Genomic DNA, 23381 nt, shown 5'->3' on the forward strand with positions numbered 1-23381 from the left:
TGCCTTGGAGTATCCCCTGGTTAAGCTCCAACCCCTATGTCTTCCATAGGTAAATCCAAACCATTAATTGTATTACATAGGATTCCTTCACCAAATACTATGGATTTCTTGATTGAGAAACCTTCTGATGGGGTGGGCATCTTGTGGATGATTTCATGCCTAGAAGGGTAGTTCCCGCAATCAAATTGTTTGTAATCTAGGTGAATCTGCAGACTTAGTTTGCAGTTGAAGTAAACGTGACACTGATAAGCATGGTATGAATTCCACATTTTCTTTTCAATTTTCTCGATAAATGAAAGGCAAGGCGATTTTTATGTCTCCGTCATAATATGTAATTTTTCGACATACTAACCTAAGATCATTTTATTCCAATGCCATTTTTGAAACTCCTTAAACTTTTGGTGAAATCATATAAGTCAAAGTTACCATTTTCTTCAGGCATCTGAGGCCGGAATTGCAAAATGGCGTGGATCAGTCGGTGGCATTGTTGATGCACCTATAGACAAAGTCTGGAGTATGGTTTCTCAAACTAAAAGACTAGCAGAATGGATGCCAATGGTTGAGCGCTGCACTGATTTAGCTGGAGATGAAGGTGTTCCGGGCTATGTTCGGTTAGTCTCTGGCTTCATTTTCCCACAAGAAGATGGAGACAGGTCATGGATCAAGGAGAAGCTGGTGTCCATAGATTCATCAAGACATAATTATGTGTACAAATTGGAAGCCAGCAATGTAGGTTTAGATGGGTCTGTGAATTCAGTAAAGCTTGTAGATTATGGGAATGATTCAACACTAGTTGACTGGTCATTTGAGGTAAACCCCTTGGAAGGTACATGTGAGGACAGCATTATAGATTATCTAGGATTTCTCTATAAATCTTGCATTAACAGGATTGAGGCTGCTATAGAAGCAGCATCCAAGAAAGTTTAAGTAGCATTATTTTACATGTGTTTGTTAAAAGTGCTTACTCATTAATCAATTTCTGTTATTTTTCTTTTCATTTTGATAGACCTATTTTGAATTGCACAGTACACACTAATTATGAAGAGGGTGAGAAAGAGAGAGACTGCCATAATGAGAAAAAAGAGGTGTTTGAGAATCCATACTGAAGAAGATGTGATATTTAAAATTGATGGGGAAGTTGAGCTGTTACTACAAATCCCATCTGTAGTTTCCATATTTTTAAGCTTCTGGACAGGACAAGATGCCGTCTCAGTCCATGAAAACCATTCCTCAACCATTTTCCACTAGTTTCTTTCCCCTTTTTGTAAACGCAAATATACTTATGGTTCATTTTCCACCGCCACACTTATCCTATACCATTCTAAGACTCCACTACATCTACTTAAAATGCTTGACTACGCTTCTTCATGTTGGCGTGAACCAATTCAATTATTCTTTATTGTAATTGATTTTGTATTTATGTGGAATTATAGGAATACCGGATTGACCGGGGTTGTGCTTATTTCTTTTTTCCTTTCCTAGATAGGCTTGTACTTGTATCACTATAAATACCTCCCTGTGAGAAGAATAGAATACACTAAATTATTCATAACCCTAAATTCTATTTGAGTCTTCAAGGCTTTAATTAGAAAATCAAGAAAAGGGTGGGACGTTCTATCATGGAATGGACTATGTATGTGTTTCATTCATTTTTGTCTAGATCTCTGGTGTACATTGACAAAAAGGTTTCATTTTCAAAAGACAAAATTTACATAGTTAAATTCTTCCAATTCAAGTTTGAAAAATCCATCAGGGTAGCACCGATGGTGAGGGGAAATGGGAAAAAAGACTAGAAGATTACAAGAGGTTATGGGTTCCATTCCATGATATCCAATATACCAAAAGAACATGTATAAAAACTTAGAAATAGCAAAGTTAAGCAGCAATAGACTAGCAATACAACTAGAAATTATGAGAAAATTAGGAGTGGTGTTCGAGTATATTAGTAATAGATGCACAAATATTTGGGATACGGAAAAAGCCCTCAAACCTTCGAGAAACAGAGCAGAGAGAGAGAGAGAGAGAGAGAGAGAGAGAGAGAGAGAGAGAGAGAGTTTGTGCAGCTGAGCAGTAGGTTTCACCTCGATTGTGTTTGTGCAGCTGAGAAGTAGGTTTCAACTCTCCCACGGATTGCCTTCAATGAAAGTGGCAACAAGTACTGGAAATTGCTTCAACGTAGACAGGTTACTACTTCAATTGTGTAACATGCAAGAAAACTTCAGTAGAATAATACATAAATATATATATATGATATATGGCTCACATTTCTCATTCACCTAACTCCTACCACGCGGCCTAAATCAACATTCTATCACATATCATTTGCTTCTTTATAAGATTAAGGTGGTCAGTCATTCATATGTTACTACTGCATAATCCATATCCAGCCCGACCAAGCTCAAAACACAACAACAATTAACTCACATATCTGGCAAACATGGAGTCCTGCAGGCTTCACCTTCGAGCAATGTTGTTGTTGGTTGCTTTCTTGTACCCGGCATTCGTTCAGTCCTTGGTTCGACACTATAAGTTTAGTGTAAGTGCATTCTGGACATATATATATCCATCTTTGTTTCAAATTAAGCTCATATTACTTGACCTTAGAATAGCGATTGCCATCTATGATAGCATAAGTTAGGAGGGGAGAGGGCCTTCTGCCTGCCTTTTGCTTTCAACAGATTACTGAAAAACCCATGAAAAACTAGTGTGACATTAAATGGCTGGGTTACATGTGCAGGTGGTCTTCAAAAATACAACAAAGCTTTGTTCATCTAAGCCCACCATCACCGTAAATGGAAAGTTCCCTGGACCAACCTTGTATGCAAGGGAAGATGATACTGTAATTGTAAGGGTCATCAACCATGTAAATCACAATCTCACAATTCACTGGTGAGAATTATTCAACTCCCATACCCTAGTTCTTTCCAAAAGAAATTGTAGCTAGTCATTATTGTGTGTAACCGAGACACCACCTGATACATGCTAATGTGGTACATCAAATTCACCCAAATTATAACACGTGTACTATTATTATTAATACGCAAATCCTAAACCCGACTTGGTGGATTCGACACACTACATCAACATGGCATACCATATGGTGTATTATTTTTCATTGATGTGGCTTCTGTCACATTTAATCTCATACTAATAAATAATGATCATATGATTCTGTAATGGCAGGCATGGGGTCAGGCAACTTGGAACAGCTTGGGCGGATGGACCAGCATACATCACACAATGCCCCATACAGCCTGGGCAAAACTTTATCTACAATTTCACACTCACAGGCCAAAGGGGCACACTTCTCTGGCATGCACATACCTCTTGGCTAAGGGCCACTCTACATGGTGCCATTGTTATCTTACCTAAAAGAGGCACTCCTTACCCTTTTCCTACACCTGATGAGGAAAAAACTGTCATATTAGGTAAATTGATAATTTTCAATGAGGTGCTTTTGGTAATTGCAGCTTGGTAAATTGGTAAACTGGTAATTTGACTTTATTATTTGAATTGCAGCTGAATGGTGGAAATCAGATGTTGAAGCTGTCGTCAATCAGTCTATAAAGTCTGGCCTGCCACCAAATGTCTCAGATGCGCACACTATCAATGGCCATGCAGGACCAGTTCCTGGTTGCTCTTCTCAGGGTACTGATATGGGGTATACTTAATTTTGTTTTTTGTTTTCAAAATCCTAATAGGCCTTTTGTTTTGCTTCATTGCATGGGAAAAAGAATACAAAACACATGTGATGTTCCAAAATTAACCTTATAATACATATAAGTTGCCTGTATATAAGTGAAGTGATTATGGGATGTAAATAGTTTTGTGTTTTGCACATCTGCAGGGGGTTACACTTTACATGTTGAAAGTGGCAAGACCTACCTGCTACGCATCATAAACGCAGCGCTGAACGATGACTTGTTCTTCAAGATTGCAGGGCACAATCTAACCGTTGTTGAAGTTGATGCCTCCTACACCAAGCCATTCCAAACTGACACCATATTCATCAGCCCAGGCCAAACTACAAATGCAATTTTAACTGCAAATCGGGGAATTGGCAAATACTTAATAGCAGCCTCTCCCTTCATGGATGCGCCAGTTGGCTTTGACAACTTGACTTCAATTGCTTCATTGCTCTACAAGGGAACCCCTGCAAATCCCAAAGCCTTCTTAACCAGCATTCCTCCTCAAAATGCAACACCAGTAACAAACACTTTCATGGACTCCCTTCGAAGCCTTAATTCGAAACAGTACCCTGCTAATGTCCCATTAACTATAGACCATTCACTCTTTTTCACCATTGCAGTTGGTGTAAATCCATGTGCTACATGTGTCAATGGGAGCAAGCTAGTGGCTGCTTTTAACAATGTTAGCTTTGTGATGCCAACTATAGCCCTCCTTCAAGCATATTACTACAACACAAAGGGAGTGTTCACACTTGATTTCCCAGCAAACCCACCAATTCCTTTCAACTATACCGGCAACTCTACGGCTAACATGCAGACCACAAATGGGACAAGACTATATAGGCTGGGGTACAACTCAACGGTTCAGATTGTGCTACAAGGCACTGCTGTCATAGCACCAGAGAGCCATCCAACCCATCTGCATGGCTTTAATTTCTTTGTGGTTGGGAAAGGAATTGGTAACTTCGATCCAAAGAAGGACCCAAAAACATTCAATCTTGTTGATCCTGTTGAGAGGAACACAATCTCAGTACCAACTGGTGGATGGACTGCAATCAGATTCAGGGCAGATAACCCAGGTAATAAATTTCTACAGCCGCATATTTTCTTTTTCTTTAAAACTAAATTATGGGCTAACAATTTTATAATTGATTGGAAATTTGTTGTTGTTTGTGGTGGTGAATGAATGCAGGCATTTGGTTTTTGCATTGCCACCTGGAAGTTCACACAACCTGGGGGCTTAAGATGCCATTTCTAGTGGAAAATGGGAAAGGCCCAAATGAGACTCTGCGACCACCTCCTGCTGACCTTCCAACCTGCTAGAATTTCCAATCCAAACGGCTATAAAATTAAAATGGATGCTTGAGGCTCAAGGCATGAGAAGAGTGTGCATGGTATCTAGAGAATTTGAGTTGAGTTGAGAAGCAGAAAACAATGAAAATGGTTGGCTGGTTCTGGTTGGTTCGAGGAGAAAATAGGAACAGCTGCTCTCAAAAGAAGTGAATAAAAAAGGGTAAACTCAATGACTGTACAATTTCAATTTCACCTACTTTGTCGTTTTTTGGGTTGAAAGTAAAAGCAGCATCACACACACACACACACACCCCAAAGGATTTGTCGTGTATGAATTGTTAGTATGTGCTTAATCTAAAGAAGTTGTTGGATTTCAAAATGATTAGATTCTTCTTTATCCTTTTAATCACTATAAACATTGAACTACTTTTGACTTATGCCCAAAAGATAAACACGTTTAGGGCATAAAATGACAAAGAAAAAAATAATAAAAACTATCGCGCCAGATAGGGGTCGAACCTATGACCTTCTGCTTAGGAAACAGACGCTCTATCCACTGAGCTACAGGCGCTTGTTGATAATGCATGCGGTTGAAGATTATTTAACTAAAGGAAGGTGGAAAAAGGCCAAAGAACTATAATAAAAAATTGCACGAGCGACAAATGATCAAACTATTGACGCAATCTTGGACCAATTATACGCGGCATCATTTTTTACCCAAAACTACTACGTGGCTTCCATCTTGTAAATAGGGAAAGTATTGCGGAGAAAGAAGTAAAGTTAAAGCCAATGTCTTGATATTAACCTACTTACACATTCAGATCAGAAGTTTTTATTTATTTATTTATTTTTGTCGAAACACTTCAGCAGCTCAGCTACCTGAAGTTCAAATATGGGTTCCGTCTTCTTCTCCAGAAAAATTTAGTTGCAATGTATTATTTTTGATCAATAATGTTATGTCACGTGAAAGTATTATCACGTATATTTTAATGTTATTGATCGGAAATCGTAATTTTTAACAGAAAATACTTCTTAATTCTATTTTTTCCTTTTGGTAGGAACTTAAACTCTCTCTACGTGTGGTTCTTATTTATGGAATTTACTCATAAAACCAACATGAGTATGGAACAAATAAATACCATATTCGTAAATTGTTTTATAAAAGTCACAACACAACTCTAACATTTCTTAACCACTGACCGACACCTTTAATCAAAGAGAAAACCGGAGACTAGGCAAAACCTTAGGAGATAAATATAACAAACAACTTTAGTTTAACAAACAACTTTAGTTTTGCCCATAGAAGAAAAAGTAAACATCCAAGATTTTATTCCCCACCATGAAAGGAAAAAATAAAAGAAAAACACCCAAGATTTGTTTAATTTTATTTCTCTTTTCGGGTATGAGAAAATTCTCTAGAATTAAGAGGGAACCTGTGGACTAGTCATCTTACCACGGTCCAATCCGGATATGCCACCTATCACGCATCCTTTCTCTCTCTCTCGCTCTCAGGAACTCTCCATATACTCAGCCACCATAGAGAACACTGGTGAAGTGGTTCTGATTCATATTTTGATTCTCGCATTGGCTTGGCCCTCTCTTTTCCTAATCTATATATACATCTATATATACATTTATCTTTTCTCTTACTTCTCCTCAAAGAAACGAAGCTAGTAAATGTTTTCCCGCTTTTCTCAGCCGTGATTCTCTAGAATCCCTCCTTTCCTCAACTGGGTCTTGCTTTGTCCACCTTCGCCGACCCTCTTGCTCTTGGATTGGGTCCTTCATGTTTCAGCCTCCTTTTTGGTAATTTTTCTAAAATTTTACTTATTTAAGCCAAAGGTTGCTATCAGAGTGCTATAAAGGCCTCACCTTTGAGCTTATTTGCGCTTAATTTCTTTGAAAGCCTCCACTTCTCTGATACAAATTCCGAAATTTCCTCTGGGTTTTACCTCTCTCCTTCTAGGATTACACCTTCAGGAACCAAATCAGATTTCTCAGGTTTTTCTAAGATTCTCTTCGATTCCCAAAAGTGGGTCTTTTTAAGATTCTTTAGTTTATGCTATTAAGAAAAGGAGATTCTTGATTCCCAGTAAAAGATTCTGAATTGATTGCCTTTTTAAGCCATTGTAAGACTTCAAAATCTCTCTGCCTCTGCTCTCTGTTTCTCAGTCTCCCATCGCTTCTGAAACTTGAAGCTTTACGTCAATAACTTTGACATGAACTTTTAAGCAGTTATTGCAGATATTAGGACTTGTAAGCATGGAGACTTTGTATCCAGCTTCATATATGGCTGATTCTAACTGGTTCATCCAAGACAGCCAGAGCTCAGAATGGACTAAAGAAGAGAACAAGAAGTTTGAGAGTGCTCTGGCTATGTTTGATGAGAAAACGCCTGACAGGTGGCTGAAGGTGGCTTCAATGATACCGGGGAAGACGGTTATCGATGTGATCAAGCAGTATCAGGAGCTGGAAGAAGATGTTAGTGAAATAGAATCTGGGAGGTTTCCAATTCCAGGGTACCTTACATCTTCTTTCACATTGGACTTGGGAGATGATCGAAATTTTGATGCTAATAGAAAGAGGCCTTCTGCAGCTCGAGGTTCTGATCAGGAAAGGAAGAAGGGAATTCCATGGACAGAAGAGGAGCACAGGTGACTTCCCTTCGTTGTTTTTGTTAGATTGTCTATAATTGTTTTGCTAGTTCAAATGGTTAGACTATTTCGAATATCTTTTTGGATTTATATTTGATCAACTAGAGTAGGTCTTGAATTGCAGTAAAGAGAAAAAATAATAGCTAAGGAAAAAGATGGTTATTATATATGAAAGGTCTAGTTCAATTTGTGGAAATCGCTATGTCCAATACCTATCATTTCGTTTTCTATGGAAATAGAGGAAAATATGTAGATGAACTGTTGTTTTCTTTAATTTCCAACTTTTTGTTATGAAACCCAATGGAGTTTTCCACATCCCAAGTGTAGGGCATATAGTTTGATCTCTCTATGTGTTCTTGATATTTTTTTTTGACATGAATGTGTGGTAATGACCTGCAGGCGGTTTCTGATGGGACTTCTAAAATATGGGAAAGGGGACTGGAGAAATATTTCCAGGAATTTTGTAATCTCTAAAACTCCCACACAAGTGGCAAGCCATGCTCAAAAATACTTTATGAGGCAGCACTCAGGAGGGAAGGATAAAAGAAGACCAAGCATCCACGACATAACGACTGTCAACCTCACAAGCACTACTCCATCAGAAAATAATAGGCCTCCTTTAGACCAGTCTCCACCAGAGCAGAAGTCCACTGAATCACCAAAAGCATTACTTGACTGGAATGCGTGTGATGATGGAGGAGCCATGGTTTTTGGCTCCACTCATGGCAGTCTTTTCGAGTCGTCTCCGTATGATGTAGCTGCAGAAGGGATTAAGCTACAGTTGCAAAAACTCTACAGCAGTGCTAATTTTGCTGCTCATGCCAAACCCCAAAATTCGATGTATCTAATGCAGACCTCAAGACATCAGATACATGGTTAAAACACCCCCTTTTGTTGTACTCCTGGATTGAAAATCCAAGCAAATGACTTTCTGCAGAATTTCAATGTTGGCTCTTTATCACGGTTGTGTGTGATTAGCATAATAAGGATTTGATTTCGTACATAGTTCTTGAACATTCCACTATTATAAAATCCCATAAAGCCTCAAACTGTAATGTCTGAATTGTAAAGTTGAAATGAATGGTAAATCTGCTCTTCCCTTCAGGAATTGAGTTTGTCCAAATCCCCCAGGATGGTTTAGCTGTGAAAGCATTACAAAGTAACTGCAGTTTTGAGCTGTGAAATAAACATGCAGACATCAGTGAAGTAAGCTGCTTGAAGTTTGGGGACAAATATCTCAAACAGCTGTAAGAAACTTCAGGTGGACACACACACATGCACGCACTGAACTGACTGAAATGATCTTTTGTTTTTTCTTTTGTCAAAGTATTTTACTTGATTGTATGTGTGCATATATAACATACTATTATGTACATTTCGGGCAGGCATATGACCTTAATTTTAGTATCATTTTCTCTGTTTTATTTAGTTTCTGAGAAGAATCCAAAACTTCTGCATCTCAAGATCAACCATAGACCAAGAATAAAGTTATAAAGATCTACAGGTGAGAATATTTAAGATTTTTTTTTTTTTTTTTTGGCAGTTTCCTAGTGGTGCGTGGTCTTATTTACACCCTATGGATTTGCACTTGGAATGGCTGAGGTTGATTATGGTTGTTTCACACGTGGAATGATCTTGCAACCACTGGGGAAAAGCAGCCATGTCATTGGATGATGTGGCTAAACAGGCTGATGACTCACTTGGCACTCTTTCAGAAATTCCACAGTATCTAATTGCTTCACCTTTTTTTCTCTCTTAACAAAACTTTCCGCCATTATTTGCTTTATGCATCCAATATGGCCAAATTGACCGAGTGACTCTCCACATCCACTAGTAGATGCTGAGTTTGCATTCCACTTGATAAGCATCCTCTGCTTCATTCCATCGTAGGATGTAGGATCATCCACGTAAGGAAATGCCAATGCATTTTACAATTTTCAAACCATCGTTTCCTCCCTCTACCAATCCAACTTGGCCTGTGCTCTGATATTTTTCCCTGTTTCATCCAATACCATTGCTAATGGTGGCCAGACTTTTGCATCAGCATAGTGCCATTTTTTTAAGTCTTCGCAAGCATCATACTTTTACTTTGATTGAAGCTTTTCTAAAAACCTAAAAACGGATTTTCAAGACTGCAGAGCAAGTTTAGCAGAATGAATTCTTGAACTTGGAACTCTGATGGGTTTTTAGATTTTTCCTTTTGTTTGGTCTCAAAACTCTCATCTTCCTCAGCTTTTCATAAATAATAAATAATTATGTTATTTACTGCGCTTTGTCACTGTGTTTGTTTTATCTACCAACCATTGCTGTGTGTGCTGCTTGGGACTGTGTGTGAAAAACACTGAGTGCGGGTTACTGTCACTTTGCACATATCATTTTGTAAACCACACACTGAGCATTAAAAAGTTCCAAAGCAACATGAGCAATATGATTATCCTTATGAACTTTCTTTTCTTTCGGTATATGACATAAACCATCAACTTTAATCTTTTTTTTTTCTTCTAAGATCAGTCATCTTTCAGCAACTTGCATGAGAAAGCATTCTGGCTGCTTTATTCTAATTTGAATCGAACCTTTGAGAAGGCAAAACCGTACCACCATTGGTCTCTTTTTTTGTTTGTCTTTTTAACAATTAATTTACTAATTAAATTTTCTGATCATCTTTCACATCAAATCCTTCTGGTGTAGCAAAGGTACATGCACTAGGCTCCAATTTTGATGACGTCTTCATTGGTCCACATGGATCTTAGGATAATCTGCCAAGAAAGCTTTTTGTTCCCGCATATCTAATTGAGAAATGCTATTCCCACCGTATTTGCCTACTAATTTATGTGGCAGATGAATTGTACAACCATATTAATTAAAATTAATTTAATACATATTTTTTTTATAATTTATTGATACTTTCTAATTAATGTTAGGCTTATTATCATAAAATATCCCTAAAGTTTACGAAACTATCAGATTGCATCCTTAATTTTTTTTTTGTCATTCGTGGTCTTCAAGGTTAATATGCATTATCACAAATAGTCCCTACTGTTAGGTTCCGTTAGTTTGATGATGTTGCATATATATATCACAAAACATCCCTGAGATTCACACACCTATAACAAATGGTCCTTACGAAATTTTTTTAATTTTTTAAATTTAAAATTCATAACATTTTTGTTTTCTTTTTAAAATTTTATGAATTAAATTTTTTTTTTTTTTAAATGTGACATTATGTTATTGTAGATGTGGGCTTTATATATATGCCACATCAACAAACTAATGGAGTTTTTAAAAAATAATTTAAAATTTATAAAATTTAAAAATAAAAAAACTCAGGGTTTAGGGTTCATAAATGGTTATCAAGATTAAAATCCTTCTATAAATAATTTTTTCATTTATAATTAATTTTAAAAAGAAAATCAAAATTTTATGAATTTTAAATTAAAAAATAAAACAAATTCGTAGGGACCATTTGTGATAGGTGTGTGAACCTCAGAGATGTTTTGTGATATATATATATATATATATATGTATGTCACGTCAGCAAACTAAATGAGTTTTTGACAGAACCTAACGGCATGGACCATTTGTGATTGCACATACTAACCTTGAGGACCATGAGTGACATAAAAAAACTTTAAGGATGCAATCTGATAGTTTCGTAAACCTTAGGGATATTTTGCGATAATAAGTCTTAATGTTATTATACACCTCATCTGCCACATAATATGGTATAAGAATATAGTATATAAATGTGGTATAAGAGGATAAGACTAGGTCACTATGCCATTCTTAAGCATAATTATAGTTTTGCAATTTGCCAAATTATGTCAGCAAAGACTTACCCCAACAAAGTACACTAAGGTACTGTATCAAAGCCAAAACGAAGCCACACCTAAAAAAAGCCAAAACGAAGCCAAAAAGTTAAAAAAATAAAGTCAAACAAGTCTATATTAGAACATTCCCATTTTAATGGAGAATTTGATGCATCTAGTGCCACCATCTTTTGTGCCAAGAGAAGAAGCTGTGGTTGGTCTAAAGTGAACGACCAAGAAAACTTGGAAAAAAAAAAATTATGAGAATTTGCTTCTTTAATAAACACTGCATGCAAATTAAAGTTTGACATATATGCATAAATAATTCTTAAAAAAACACGAAAAGAAAAATTTACATGTCAAACTGTAATTAGCATAAAAGTAGGAGCTCCTACTTCCGATAAAGGAGACAAGGATTTTCATTCTTCCATTATCAAATTGAACTAATGCAGTAGGTTATATGAGAAGTTGTTCTTCCATTATCAATTGGAATTGACTTGATCTTAATGGAGGATAGTCACCCACTACTAGTGCCACCTTTCAATGAAAGACTATAAAAAGTTCTTCTATGGTTTTCTTCTTTATTTCTTGGCCATAAAGTCATATTAATGATGTTCGTATTGAATTGATACGTTGACAGTTTTCGAGTACTGATTTTCTCTTATTCTCGTGTTTTGCTCTTGACATAATAATAATAATGCATTATATTCGAATTCCTGCTAGCACCGTGTAGTGTACACATGTCAGCATCATAGAACCACTGCCGTCATGCGCCACATACTCATTTCACGTAAACATGTTCTCAGTTTCTTATTGTAATGTAATAGGGATAGCATTTTTTGTTATTTCCGATCAATAACGTAAAACAATATTATCCTTGTCACAAGTAAGTTTTTCTGCTACTTTAGAGAATGATATAGCTAGGCAAGTTGGATCAAACTGGGTCAGAAAATCGAATGACTGGGCCTAGTCTATCACCGCAAGACTAGTAGCTTGACCATAGTCCATAACTTGTTTCCTTATGAATTTAGATCAATGTTTAAGTTGGTTTTTCTTATGATGAGATCGAGAGTGATATGCCAACATGAATCAGGTCACTAGTCAAGACATTATGTCCGTCTTCTTGTATTCAAGTTTAAAACATGTGCCACAATAGCGGTCACCCAGGCTCAGCTCCCATTACTCCAAAAGGGCCCGTTCTTGGGCATTGATAGAGTTTGGGGCTGTTGTTGGTCCAATCATCGGGACCAAGTCTCAATATCGAGAAGCCACAGAGACAAAGGGACCCCGAATCTTTATCTTTCATATCGGACTTGGAAGTTGGAAATATGTCCCAAGGCATTCGATCTTAGCCAAAATCATATAATTTGCGAGAGCAACATATCATCAGAATCTCAACTTAACATTAACAGAATAATCAAGTTATGGCAAGCAAAATCACTCTTCAATTTTATTCAAAAACTTGCAACATCCCCTACAAAATGCTCCCAAAACTAGAATATAGTTTCCAGCAAATTGACTCAGCAGACTAGCTAATACAAGTCACCACTAGAGAGTTGAAGTTTAAGCTAATTGCCCTGGAAAGAGGGCACTCTGATACAGTACCGCTTCAAAGAGTGCAAGTGCTTTTAAGTTACACAGGGAAGGGAAACACCAACTTATTACAGAACTAAAGTCTAGAAATGAAATTTGAAACTGAAACCCTCTGATCAAAAAGAAATAAGTTACATTAATTTATAAACAAGGCGTGGCAAGAAAAGGACTGCTTTCGAAAAACAAAAAGACAAAAAAAAAAAAACGTAAGAAGGTTTGTATATACAGAAACTCTAGGAGGTAATAAAAGATGCTGGATCCACGGGGATAACAGTATTTGGATAATCTGTTCTTTGTCCAGCAAGTGAGTAGTATGCAAGTATATGGGCTGGATGCTCCATCACTACTCCCTCCCCCTGCTGATCAACAACTCGTCTCGGGGGAATTAACTCAATATTCCAATACGGCCGAGCCATTGCCAAAACATCACGACCCGAAGCAGATCCTCTGTACCCCTGCACCCACAAGTACCTAAGGGAAGTCAGCTGCATTACTGCATCAGCCAGTGCACGCTCACTGAAGCAACAGCCCCTCATTTCCAATTTTTGCAGGCTAGGGCAACCTTTAGAGAACTCCAAAAGCCCTGCATCAGATTCCCCAACATAACCCAGAAGCATCCATCTCACATTTTGACTATACTGGCCAACATAACTAAGTCCCAAATCGGTCAAGCCCCCAGCACGGAGATACAGAGCAAACCTTCTGAGCTTATCACAGCCCCTCAAAAGAGCTCGAACCCCATTGTCAAGTGGTAAATCTGTTATCGTCTCTTCTCGGTCAAGCAAGACAAGTCGAAAATCACAAAGATTCTTAGAGTAAGTCCCAATGAATTCCAGAGATGCGTTTGTGATATCTGACACATACACAGCCAAGTACTCAAGTTCCAGGCAGCCCTGTGCCAATGCTATCAAACCCCTTTGTGAAACAACACCTTCTTCATCCTCCATGCCTTGCTCATCTGCACCTCGCTCAATTCGGAGCCTCCTCAATCTCTTGCAACTCCGAGCAAGAACTTCTAGTCCTCTATCTCCAATAACATTCCTTGTCTGTCCATGACAGAAACAAATTAAAGTTCATATGAAAGTTCCAAATACGATTCCCACTCCAAAACAAAAACATTAAAGACAAGACAAATTAAAGTTAATATGTAATTGTTGTACACACACACACACACACACTCATGCACATTTGCACGCACACATGACAACAACAAATTAAAAAGCAGACAGAATGGTTTCGTAATACTACCTCAAGCACTTCCAGGTTGGGGCACCTTTGAATTAGTGTGCAATGGTCCTCAGTGTCGAGCAATGCATAAAGGAGATCCAGCTTTTTGAGAAGGGTTGCATATGGGAATACTATTGGCATTTCATTCTTTCCCATGTACGTTAGACCCAAACGGCATAATTTTTGGGGTAACGATACAACAGAGTACCTCTCTGATTGCTCGTTGAAGAAACCGCCACAAAATTCTTCTAATACGCTTGCAGAACGGAAGAAGCCCACGAGTTCCAAGATTTCGCAATCGCTAGTTTTCACAGAGGTTAAGGAGCGACAGTTTTTTGCAATGAGTTCAAGGTCTTCAAATTTGACTTTGATAAGATCTGTCATATAAAAATTCAAAGTCTCCAACACAGAGTTGTTCAAAGCAAGCTCATGTAGCCATTGACCATCATTCTCATCTATGGAGCTCTCTTCCAAAAACAAGGTTCTCAAATTCCTAAGAAAACATATAATGATAAACAACATCAATAATGTCTCTCCGCATCAAAGATACAGAACCAATAGCTTAGAATGATTGCAAACATGCATTCCCCCAAAAGTTCCAAAGACAGCATATAAATTTTCCTATAAGAAATGCGTATACAAAACGACCAAAATACAGTTTCCACCCCCTAACTTGCAGAAATTACTTCTGAATCGAAATAAGAGTACATAAAACCATATCTGCATTAAAAGCTATCCACAAGTCTAATTTTTCAGGTTGATTGGGACCATTTATGGTAATTTAATCCTTCACAAAAGTACTAAGAGCTGTCCGAAACAAAAACTTTTCCACTGATCAAATAACACAGGAAACAGTGTGATGAATTGTATGAGATATAATGAAAGAAACAGAATCAATCCCTATAAATAAAGTTTTAATCAGTAACGCAAACCAGACTGCGGAACTCAGGCTAAGTCAAGAGAACAGCAATAAAAATTTTCTTTTTTGGTTTTTTACATAATGGTTTCTCTATGTATGTCAATCATTCAATACTCAAACGAAAACTAATGGAAAGAACATAACTTGTTCCCCAAATTTTAGCAAAACAATGAATGCAGCCATCATTTCTGATGAAAGTCCACAACTAAATTCAACGCAAGTAAAATTTATTCAGCCAAAGTTGTAAACTTTGATACCTGCAGGAGCGGCCGATGTGCAAAAGGCCATCGGTGGAGAAGCCAGAGCACTTGTCAAGCTTGAGCGCCTGTAGCACGCGCCCACGGGACTGAGCCAAGAGCTCCAAGTCCGAATCCTTAACAATCATTCGCCGAAAGTGCAGAGACTTCAAGCGATTGAAGGACTCAGCGATCTCCTTCACCCACGGCGTCACAAAGCCTCCCCAATCCTCCGGTATCAGATTGAACATCGCCGCTCTCGGCTTCCCTTTCAGCTTCAGGGACTCGAGGTGCTGAAATCGCCTCCGCAACCGATCGGGGCTCGTGGTGTAGCAGAGAGCAATGGTCACGTGCTTGCGCGTGAGAGCGTCGAGCTCGTACCATCGCCGGCACACCAACGACACTGCGTCGCGGTCCTTAGCGTCGTGAAGATACGGCATCACGCAGCCTATCACCACATCGGACATTCCACTTCGCACGTTTCGATCCTCCATCGCCAAATGAAACGTAGAGAATGAAAATACTCCACTGGGACACTAGTGACCAAAAGCAAAAATTTCAGAGTACAGTGGAAGATTTAAATCTCTTTTGTGAAGATCGGGTTGGGATTCGGAGCTCCGACTCTCCAACTCTTTCAGCTCGAAATATTTCCAAAAATAGCGAAAACCAAAAATAGAAACTATGGCTTCCAACCAACAGACCCAAAACCGTTAAGTTTCCTAATCCAATCCAAAAATCAAAACGACAACGCCACACCGCCGTTACAAAATTCGAATCTCAGACGAAACGCCGAAACGTGTCGCGAAACGAGCGGCGACAAGTGACAGAAGTAGAGAAAAGAAACGCGGGTCTGGCACGATCTACGAGGAGCTCGTTGGGACTGAAGTGGTGTTTGCACGGAACACGAACCAAGCGGATCGAGGACGGAGCAGGGTTGCGACCAATGGAGGAGCGAGGGAACATGGAGATAGCGTGGACGCGAAACACATGATCTGAGAAGAAAGACCTGTGAGGATCGTCCGGGAAGGAAGCGGACAGTGGGGATCTTTCTGGAAGGAATCGGGCGGCGACGGCTGGAACAGTGATGGGGGATTGGATCAGAACTCGATTAGGGGTCTTCAATTTTATGCGCCTCATAAAAAACGAAAGTGGAGTTGTGAAGGAAAGCGGGCAGGAGACGGAAAAGATGAAGAGAAAACGACAAAAGAAAATGTAAGCAACCAACGAACGTCGTCGTTTGAAAAGTGATGGGAGGAGTAGAAAGTTGACACCGTGGCGCCCTGTAATAGGTTGGTGTCAGGTGATGCAATAGCTCTGTCACTGCAGGAGATGCTGTCTAGGATAGTGGTTAAACTGTGAGGTAAGTGAGAAGGATAAAAAAATACAGACTACTCTGTTTTTTTTCCTATGGTAGGAAAAAGTTTTTTTTTTTAATTTCATATTTACATACAAAGAGTTGTTAATAGATTATGAGCGATTTTTTAGTAAGTATTTATATTAAGGATTGGTTATATATTTTTAATTTTAAATTTGGATTGTATTCATTAGATATGTTGTTAGATTTAATATGCAGCATACATGTGATTAAACGGTTAAGATTATAAATATGTAACTAATCCCTAACATAAAATACTTATTGAAGAATCTTCCAATAGGTTATTATTAACGAGAGATTAGTTAAGTTTGCTAGAATGAATGTGCTATCCACTATGCACCCGAGTTCGAATATCCCTCTCCGTAGTTTAGAGTTGACAATGGGTCATGTCATGTCAGGTTCGTATTCGAGTTGTGTATCGGGTTGACCCGCTAAGTGGTAGCAACTGAACTAAAAACAATTAGAAAAATGAAGAATAAACAAAGAAACAGGTTAGCTGGTTACAAGGGTATTTTAGAGAGTTTGCAGGTTACATAGGAATTTTAGCGGGTTGACTCGAAATCCACTAGTTTATTAAACGGGTCATGGTGAGTTGACCCGAAAATGACCCTTAAATTTAATCGTGCGGGTTAATCTGTTAATTTTTCATGCAGATTTCGCGTCGTGTTAAAAATAGAAAATCATTTGTATAAAAATAAAAAAAAATAGATTGCTATTAACATATTTGTCCCGAAGTTATTATGTTTTGAAAATTTACCTTAAATGAGGACAATTTAAAGGTCATTTGAAATTTAATCATAATGTTTTTTGGCTTTATGTATGCACTCTGTTTTGCTTTTAGGAAATCTGCATTAGCCTTAAGCAAAAGTTTTTGCTTTGTTTGTTTTCCATTTGTTCAAGCATGTTGCTTTCATCATTTTATTAGTTTATAGGTTGATAATGACGTTCATAATTCACCTACTCGTAATTTAAATGAACCCAGAAACAAAAGAATCCAGTATAATTTGAAAGAACAATATATTTTTAAGATTTTGTTACATGAAAAAATCCAGAAAGCATAAAGTGGGCAATCTTTATAAAGATAGAACCTGTTGTAGAAGAACTTTTCTCTTTCTTTATTTGTCTTGTTTTTGTGCCCATACAAGCTCAATAGATCATTAGCATCAAATCGGGAAACCACCATTATTATGTAGGTAACAATGCAATTAAAAGTGTTGAACAAGTTGAGATATGTATGCACTATGTTCTACAGTCCTGATCTCTTGGACTATAGGGGTCTAAGAGATTTGTAGTCACTCACTGTTAGATGTAAATTCAACAGTTCACTCACTCTTGCACTCCTTTTAAGAAACTTTTTTGAACAATTGGATTAATATCAAATGGTGGGTGACCACAATCTCTTGAACTCCTGTGGTCCAAGAGATCGAGACTGCTGTGTTCTAATCATCTAAAAGTGTAACTTTAAACAGTGTTAATATCATGTTTAGTCGTTAAACCCGCATCAATTCATTAGTTTCATTTAAAAAAAATATATGAATTATATGCTTAAACCCTAACCTTACTTGCCTCATTTTCTAGTGAGAGTCATTCTCTCTTCGTTCTGTAAATCATTATTTGACACAAACATAAAAATAACTTATTAAATACCAAAAAATAAAATAACTGTAATTAATATAAAAGTAATAATGGATATTTTCTAAAACAATGTGCCAGTATTTTCCTTACAAAAAAATGCAGCCACGTTATGGTGTAGTGCTGTAACCTTGGACTTATGAGAGGGAAGCCACGTGGCAAGGGGTTGTGCCACAGCAACCTGATCTTGTTGGACAGCTGTGCCGCAAAGGATGATTTACGTGTCCAAGTCAATAAATGGAAATCTTATTATGACGTGGTGAGAGGGATTGGAGGTTTGTCTGCGCTGTTGCCTCATCTATCCGCTGCGTTTTACCTCACTCTCTTGACTTCTTGTTGGAATGCACTGGACGACGCTCTCTATCTGTTTTCTCTCTCTTTTTCTTTTTTTAAGAGCATTTATGATCATGCTCTCTATTTTTTAGTTCAAATTTAGTTACAAATACACAAAAGTTATTTTATGAACTCTTTATAAAATTTCAACTTCAATCATTCTCTCTAGTTTAGAGAGTTATAAATGCTAGAATTATATTTTAATTCGACATAAATGGTCAATCTCTATGAAAAAATAATATAAAAATAGACAATATTGATTAAAGGTTTTAAAATATTCATTAAATAGGGTAGCATTAAATTATAAGGAGCCACTAGAAGTTCATTCTCTCTTCTCAGATTTAGGAGCTTCTAGAGGTCTCCATATTTTAGGAGTTAGATAGGGAGCATGGTTGGAGGTGAGTTTTCTTACTTTCTCCCTAAATTTTATCTAAGAAGATGGTTTAAGGAGTCCATTGTAAATGCTCTAATTACTATATAGTATAATGTCGAACGAAATTACAAGGTTATTGATTAATATAAAAATGGTGTTGGACAAAATTGAAGCGCTAGGTCCAAGAGTTGTCTAGATGGAGTTGAGCATGACATGGGTGTCCAATAGCTAAAAAGGACGATGTCAAATCACTATAGTATTTTGCTTGGTCTAATTTTCAAGTATTATTATTGTTATTAGATTATCGAGAGAGAAGAAGATGTGGATGCTTCTCTAAAGTCGTTTTATAATGAGAACGTCATATATGAATCATAAATGTGAATCTTTATATTAGCTACACAATTCTCTTTTTTCTTTAATTTTTAAAAGATAGTTGTGTAGCCAAGTCCAAGTCCAAGTCCTTTTTTCTTTTTTACGTAGTAGGAGTGAATGTGACAAATGTGAATTAATAATAATTTATTTAACAAGTTGCAAACATCTCTTTATCAGATTTTTTTTAAAAAAAAAAAGAGAAAGAAAAGCAATTTCTTTCTAATTCTTGTTGTTATTGTTAATTTCTTTGTAATTCTTGTTGTTATTGTTAATTTCTTTGTAATTCTTGTTGTTATTGTTAATTTCTTTTTAATTCTTGTTGTTATTGTTAATCACTGTACAAATAAGAACAACAAGTGGTTTATTAGTGTTGTTTAAGAATACTTTCACTCATTTGTCATGGTAAATGGCAAGGTTAAGGTAAAGATTGTTACTATTCACATGAATAGTGGCAGCCCTTGTAAAATGCTTGTTGTCACTCATTGTCATTGTAACATCCCATATTGACCAACGGATAGGGGGGGTGATGTGCCTTATATGCACATGCCCACTTCTATCTAGCATGAGGCCTTTTGGGAGCTCACTGACTTCGAAGTCATGAGAACTCCGAAGTTAAGCAAGTTGGGGCTAGAGCAATCCCAGGATGAGTGACTCACTGGGAAGTTGCTCGTGAGTTCCTAGAAACAAAACTGTGAGGGCAGAGAAGGGGGCCCAAAGCGGACAATATCGTGTTCCGGCGGAGCCGATCTCGGGATGTGACAGCCATAGCAACCCAAGAGCAACCACTATTCACATGAGATATGATGAGATGAATTTGTATAGAGTTTTGGTGTGGGAAGTGAATAATATAGCTAGGTATTTATTTTTAAAAAAAATTCTGAAATTTTTGATTTTTTTAAAGAATTTTTTTCGATTTTTTTATTATAAAACTTTCGTTGTTGACGTCAACAACCCCCAAGCACGAGTTTGGGCTCGTTTTGCCCGGTTTGCTGACCCACCTCTTACCCAAGCTGCTGAAGCCCGACCTGGGGCTTGGGCCCTCTCTTGCTCGGGCCAAATTGAAGCGGTGGAATTGCTCTAAGAAGTTTCATTGCATGTGAAAATGTCAAATTTAATATTTTTTAATTAAAAGAAAAAAAAGGGTAAGAATCGTTTATTTTCTAGTGGAAAATATTTAGTCAATCACATCAAATATTTGTCAATGAATGGAACAACAGATCTCCTACTATGCTATGCCGTGCAATTTTCCCCTGAACTATAATTTATTTCCATTCCACCAAAGATTCTAATGGTTCAAAAAAGTTTCTTAAAATGAGTTCAAGATTGAGTGAACCGTTGAATTTACATCCAACGGTGAGTGACCACAAATCTCTTGGACTCCTGTGGTCCAAGAGATCGGGACTGTATATATATATGGCCCATAGTTTTGGCAATGATTTCCATTTTTGATTTAACGGGCACTCGATCCGTTGAAAAACAAAAAAGCAGTGTTAATGTTAAGTTCAAGAATATACAAGAATATGCCGGATGGGTAATGAGGTCTAATTCATTGAGAAAGGTCTTTTATTTGCAGATAAGAGATTTTAAGTTAAAATCTTATTATCTTTTGATCGTGTCTATATGTATGAAAAATTCATTTCTTTTATAATTTAGACGATCACTTGTTCTTAAAAAAAATTATATATATATGTTGGTTATGGTTAACTAATCCCTTGTTTAATTACTTAATCTTGGTTGGTGTACATGCACCCATTAATCTGATGATTTTGAATTAAGCAGATGCTAATCAGAGGGCAGTCAGTGCTTAAAAGGTTTGACCCCTAAGATGTCTTAACCAATGGTGCAGAGTATGTGATTATTGATAGAATAATATTATTATTTGAAGTAGAGAATATATTTCTCATCATCCATGTCCCATGAGGCATATAGTATATGTTTATATTTCTTTCAGATGAGGCATCTTAGTCCAAAATATATATATATATATATATATATGCCTGTGTTTCCCAACATATTAATCTCTTTTTGACCTATGTAGAGGACAATGACTTCCCTTTATGACTAATAATGCCAAGCTACTTAATTAGCCTATTGGCTGCAATAGTTTGTTGTCATGGTCGATGGTCCACCACCAAATTAAACACCCTAACGGCTTTTCATACTTAATTAATAAGTCTAATTAGTTTTTGCAGTTCATACAAGGGTTTGCAAATTATGTGGCAAGCTTTCTTGTTTGTGCACCCCCTATGTAGAACCCTATTCAAACATGAGCATTTAGTGGCGCCAATTTAAGTCACAAAAGCAAGTAGGCTTTATAGGTATGATCAATTACTTTTCTTTGGCACATTTCATGATTGAAGCGACTAATTGAATGAAAGATTAGCAATTGATTTTATATTTTGGTGAACATAGTCTAAGGCGAGGGAGGTTTCTCACACACACACTACTAAATTAACTAATGCATTGACTTTTTTGTTTTGGTGGATAGAAGCAACAAATTAAGGTTGGGTGGTTTAGAGAAGCCAGTTATCGTAGGCCTCACAAACACAAATGGCTTAATTGTTTGAAGTGTGGATGAGAGAGGAAGCAGGAGTTTGCTGCGACTTTAACACTCCAGTTGTGTGTACTTGAAAATCAACATGACAATGGAATAAGTCGTTGTCATCCTCCTTCCCTCATCACCATTATTATTGAAATATCCAGATCATGGGGACCAATAATTGAACGAAGAATTAAGGCCTCCTTTACAAAGCTTGTGGTTTTGACACACGTAAGCAAAACTTTGGTGGGCATGGATGGATCTTTAAGTTCACAGCACTAGGGTTTTTAAGGGCTTCGTTTTCAACTTTTTTTTTCTTTACTTTCGTCTGACGTAAATGATGAGTCCAAGACCAAAAAGCCGAAATATATTAATGGAACCATTGGCCGACCTATTAAGGTTTCCCAGAAAAGTCTCTTCAAGCGCTGCATATTGCTTCTTTGCTGAGGTTTTGTGGTGCACTCCAGGTGTTCGACGAATTGCCTCAACCAAGGCTTGCAGGCGCTGTTATTGATGCACCCTTGGCTGTTGTTGCGCGTAGCTTTTTTTTTTAAATTTTATAAAAACATGTTGGCCAAAACGACGTCATTTTGGACCGAATTTAAAAGAAAAACAAAAAAACAATTTGTGGACTTTAACAAGCTTTAATGTACGGGCTACTTAAGAAATGAAAAAAGGGCTATAACAAAAAGGTTTTTAACAAGCTTTCTTTTTCTTCTTTTTAAATTAATCGTTTGGCTTAAATTAATCCAATGGAGTTAGTTTCCAATCCGAGCATTCTTTCTCAAGATGGCAAATTCAACATCTTTTCTCAATCCGAGCATTAAAAGAAAAGGATGTGCTAATTAAGTCATGTTCTTTTAAAAGAACATGACTTAATTAGCACATCCTTTTCTTTTAATAATAGAAAGAAAGAAAATATAACTTCATACATAGGAGAAAGCAGATGTACTTTCCCTTTCTTTTTTTTCTTTTTTTTAAAAAAATAATTAACCTTTTAACCTTTTAAAATTACACATTTATTATATAAAAAATAAAAAAAATTGAATCCGCCGGTAAATGAAACCATCAAAATTAGGATCTATCAAATTCAAATGTGTGTGAGATCGATGATGATCGTTTGTGGGGGACAATAACTATAAAATTATAGTTTTTTTTAGAACCTATAAAATTATAGTTTAAGTTCAAAAAAAGAAAAAGAAAAGGGAAGGTTCTTGGTGTATGCAGCAACGTATGTGCGTAGTCGGTCTAGTAATCACATATTTTCTCCAATAAAAGAAGAATCAATTTGAAATCTGCATGTAAATGTCATCTATATAATCTTCCCAAAAAAAAATGTC

The 23381-nt window shown here is 37.0% G+C and overlaps 4 protein-coding genes and 1 non-coding gene across 5 annotated transcripts; 3 read left to right on the top strand and 2 right to left on the bottom strand.

The window, feature by feature from the left end:
* On the top strand, positions 412-927 carry LOC18784692 (the record flags this gene model as incomplete). Its single annotated transcript, XM_020557436.1, has 1 exon — positions 412-927. A coding segment is annotated over one exon (516 nt), but the record flags the coding sequence as incomplete, so codon positions are not given.
* On the top strand, positions 2307-5364 carry LOC18787612 (laccase-4). The gene is made up of 6 exons (XM_007220767.2): positions 2307-2536; positions 2738-2889; positions 3184-3428; positions 3520-3648; positions 3848-4768; positions 4882-5364. Exons 1-6 carry the CDS (start codon positions 2438-2440, stop codon positions 5010-5012), a joined length of 1677 nt encoding a protein of 558 aa, XP_007220829.1. The 5' UTR covers positions 2307-2437; the 3' UTR covers positions 5013-5364.
* On the bottom strand, positions 5481-5553 carry TRNAR-CCU. The gene has a single exon. It is a non-coding gene; the product is annotated as a tRNA-Arg (tRNA).
* LOC18787368 (transcription factor DIVARICATA) lies at positions 6374-8744 on the top strand. The gene is made up of 2 exons (XM_007219200.2): positions 6374-7636; positions 8036-8744. The coding sequence occupies exons 1-2, from the start codon at positions 7245-7247 to the stop codon at positions 8514-8516; spliced, it is 873 nt and encodes a 290-aa protein (XP_007219262.1). The 5' UTR covers positions 6374-7244; the 3' UTR covers positions 8517-8744.
* LOC18785811 (coronatine-insensitive protein 1) lies at positions 12868-16576 on the bottom strand. The gene is made up of 3 exons (XM_007220373.2): positions 15439-16576; positions 14284-14755; positions 12868-14081 (listed from the first exon to the last, which is right to left on the bottom strand). The coding sequence occupies exons 1-3, from the start codon at positions 15909-15911 to the stop codon at positions 13269-13271; spliced, it is 1758 nt and encodes a 585-aa protein (XP_007220435.1). The 5' UTR covers positions 15912-16576; the 3' UTR covers positions 12868-13268.

This window comes from Prunus persica, chromosome G2 (assembly GCF_000346465.2).
Source record: "Prunus persica cultivar Lovell chromosome G2, Prunus_persica_NCBIv2, whole genome shotgun sequence".
Taxonomy (NCBI): Eukaryota; Viridiplantae; Streptophyta; class Magnoliopsida; order Rosales; family Rosaceae; genus Prunus; species Prunus persica.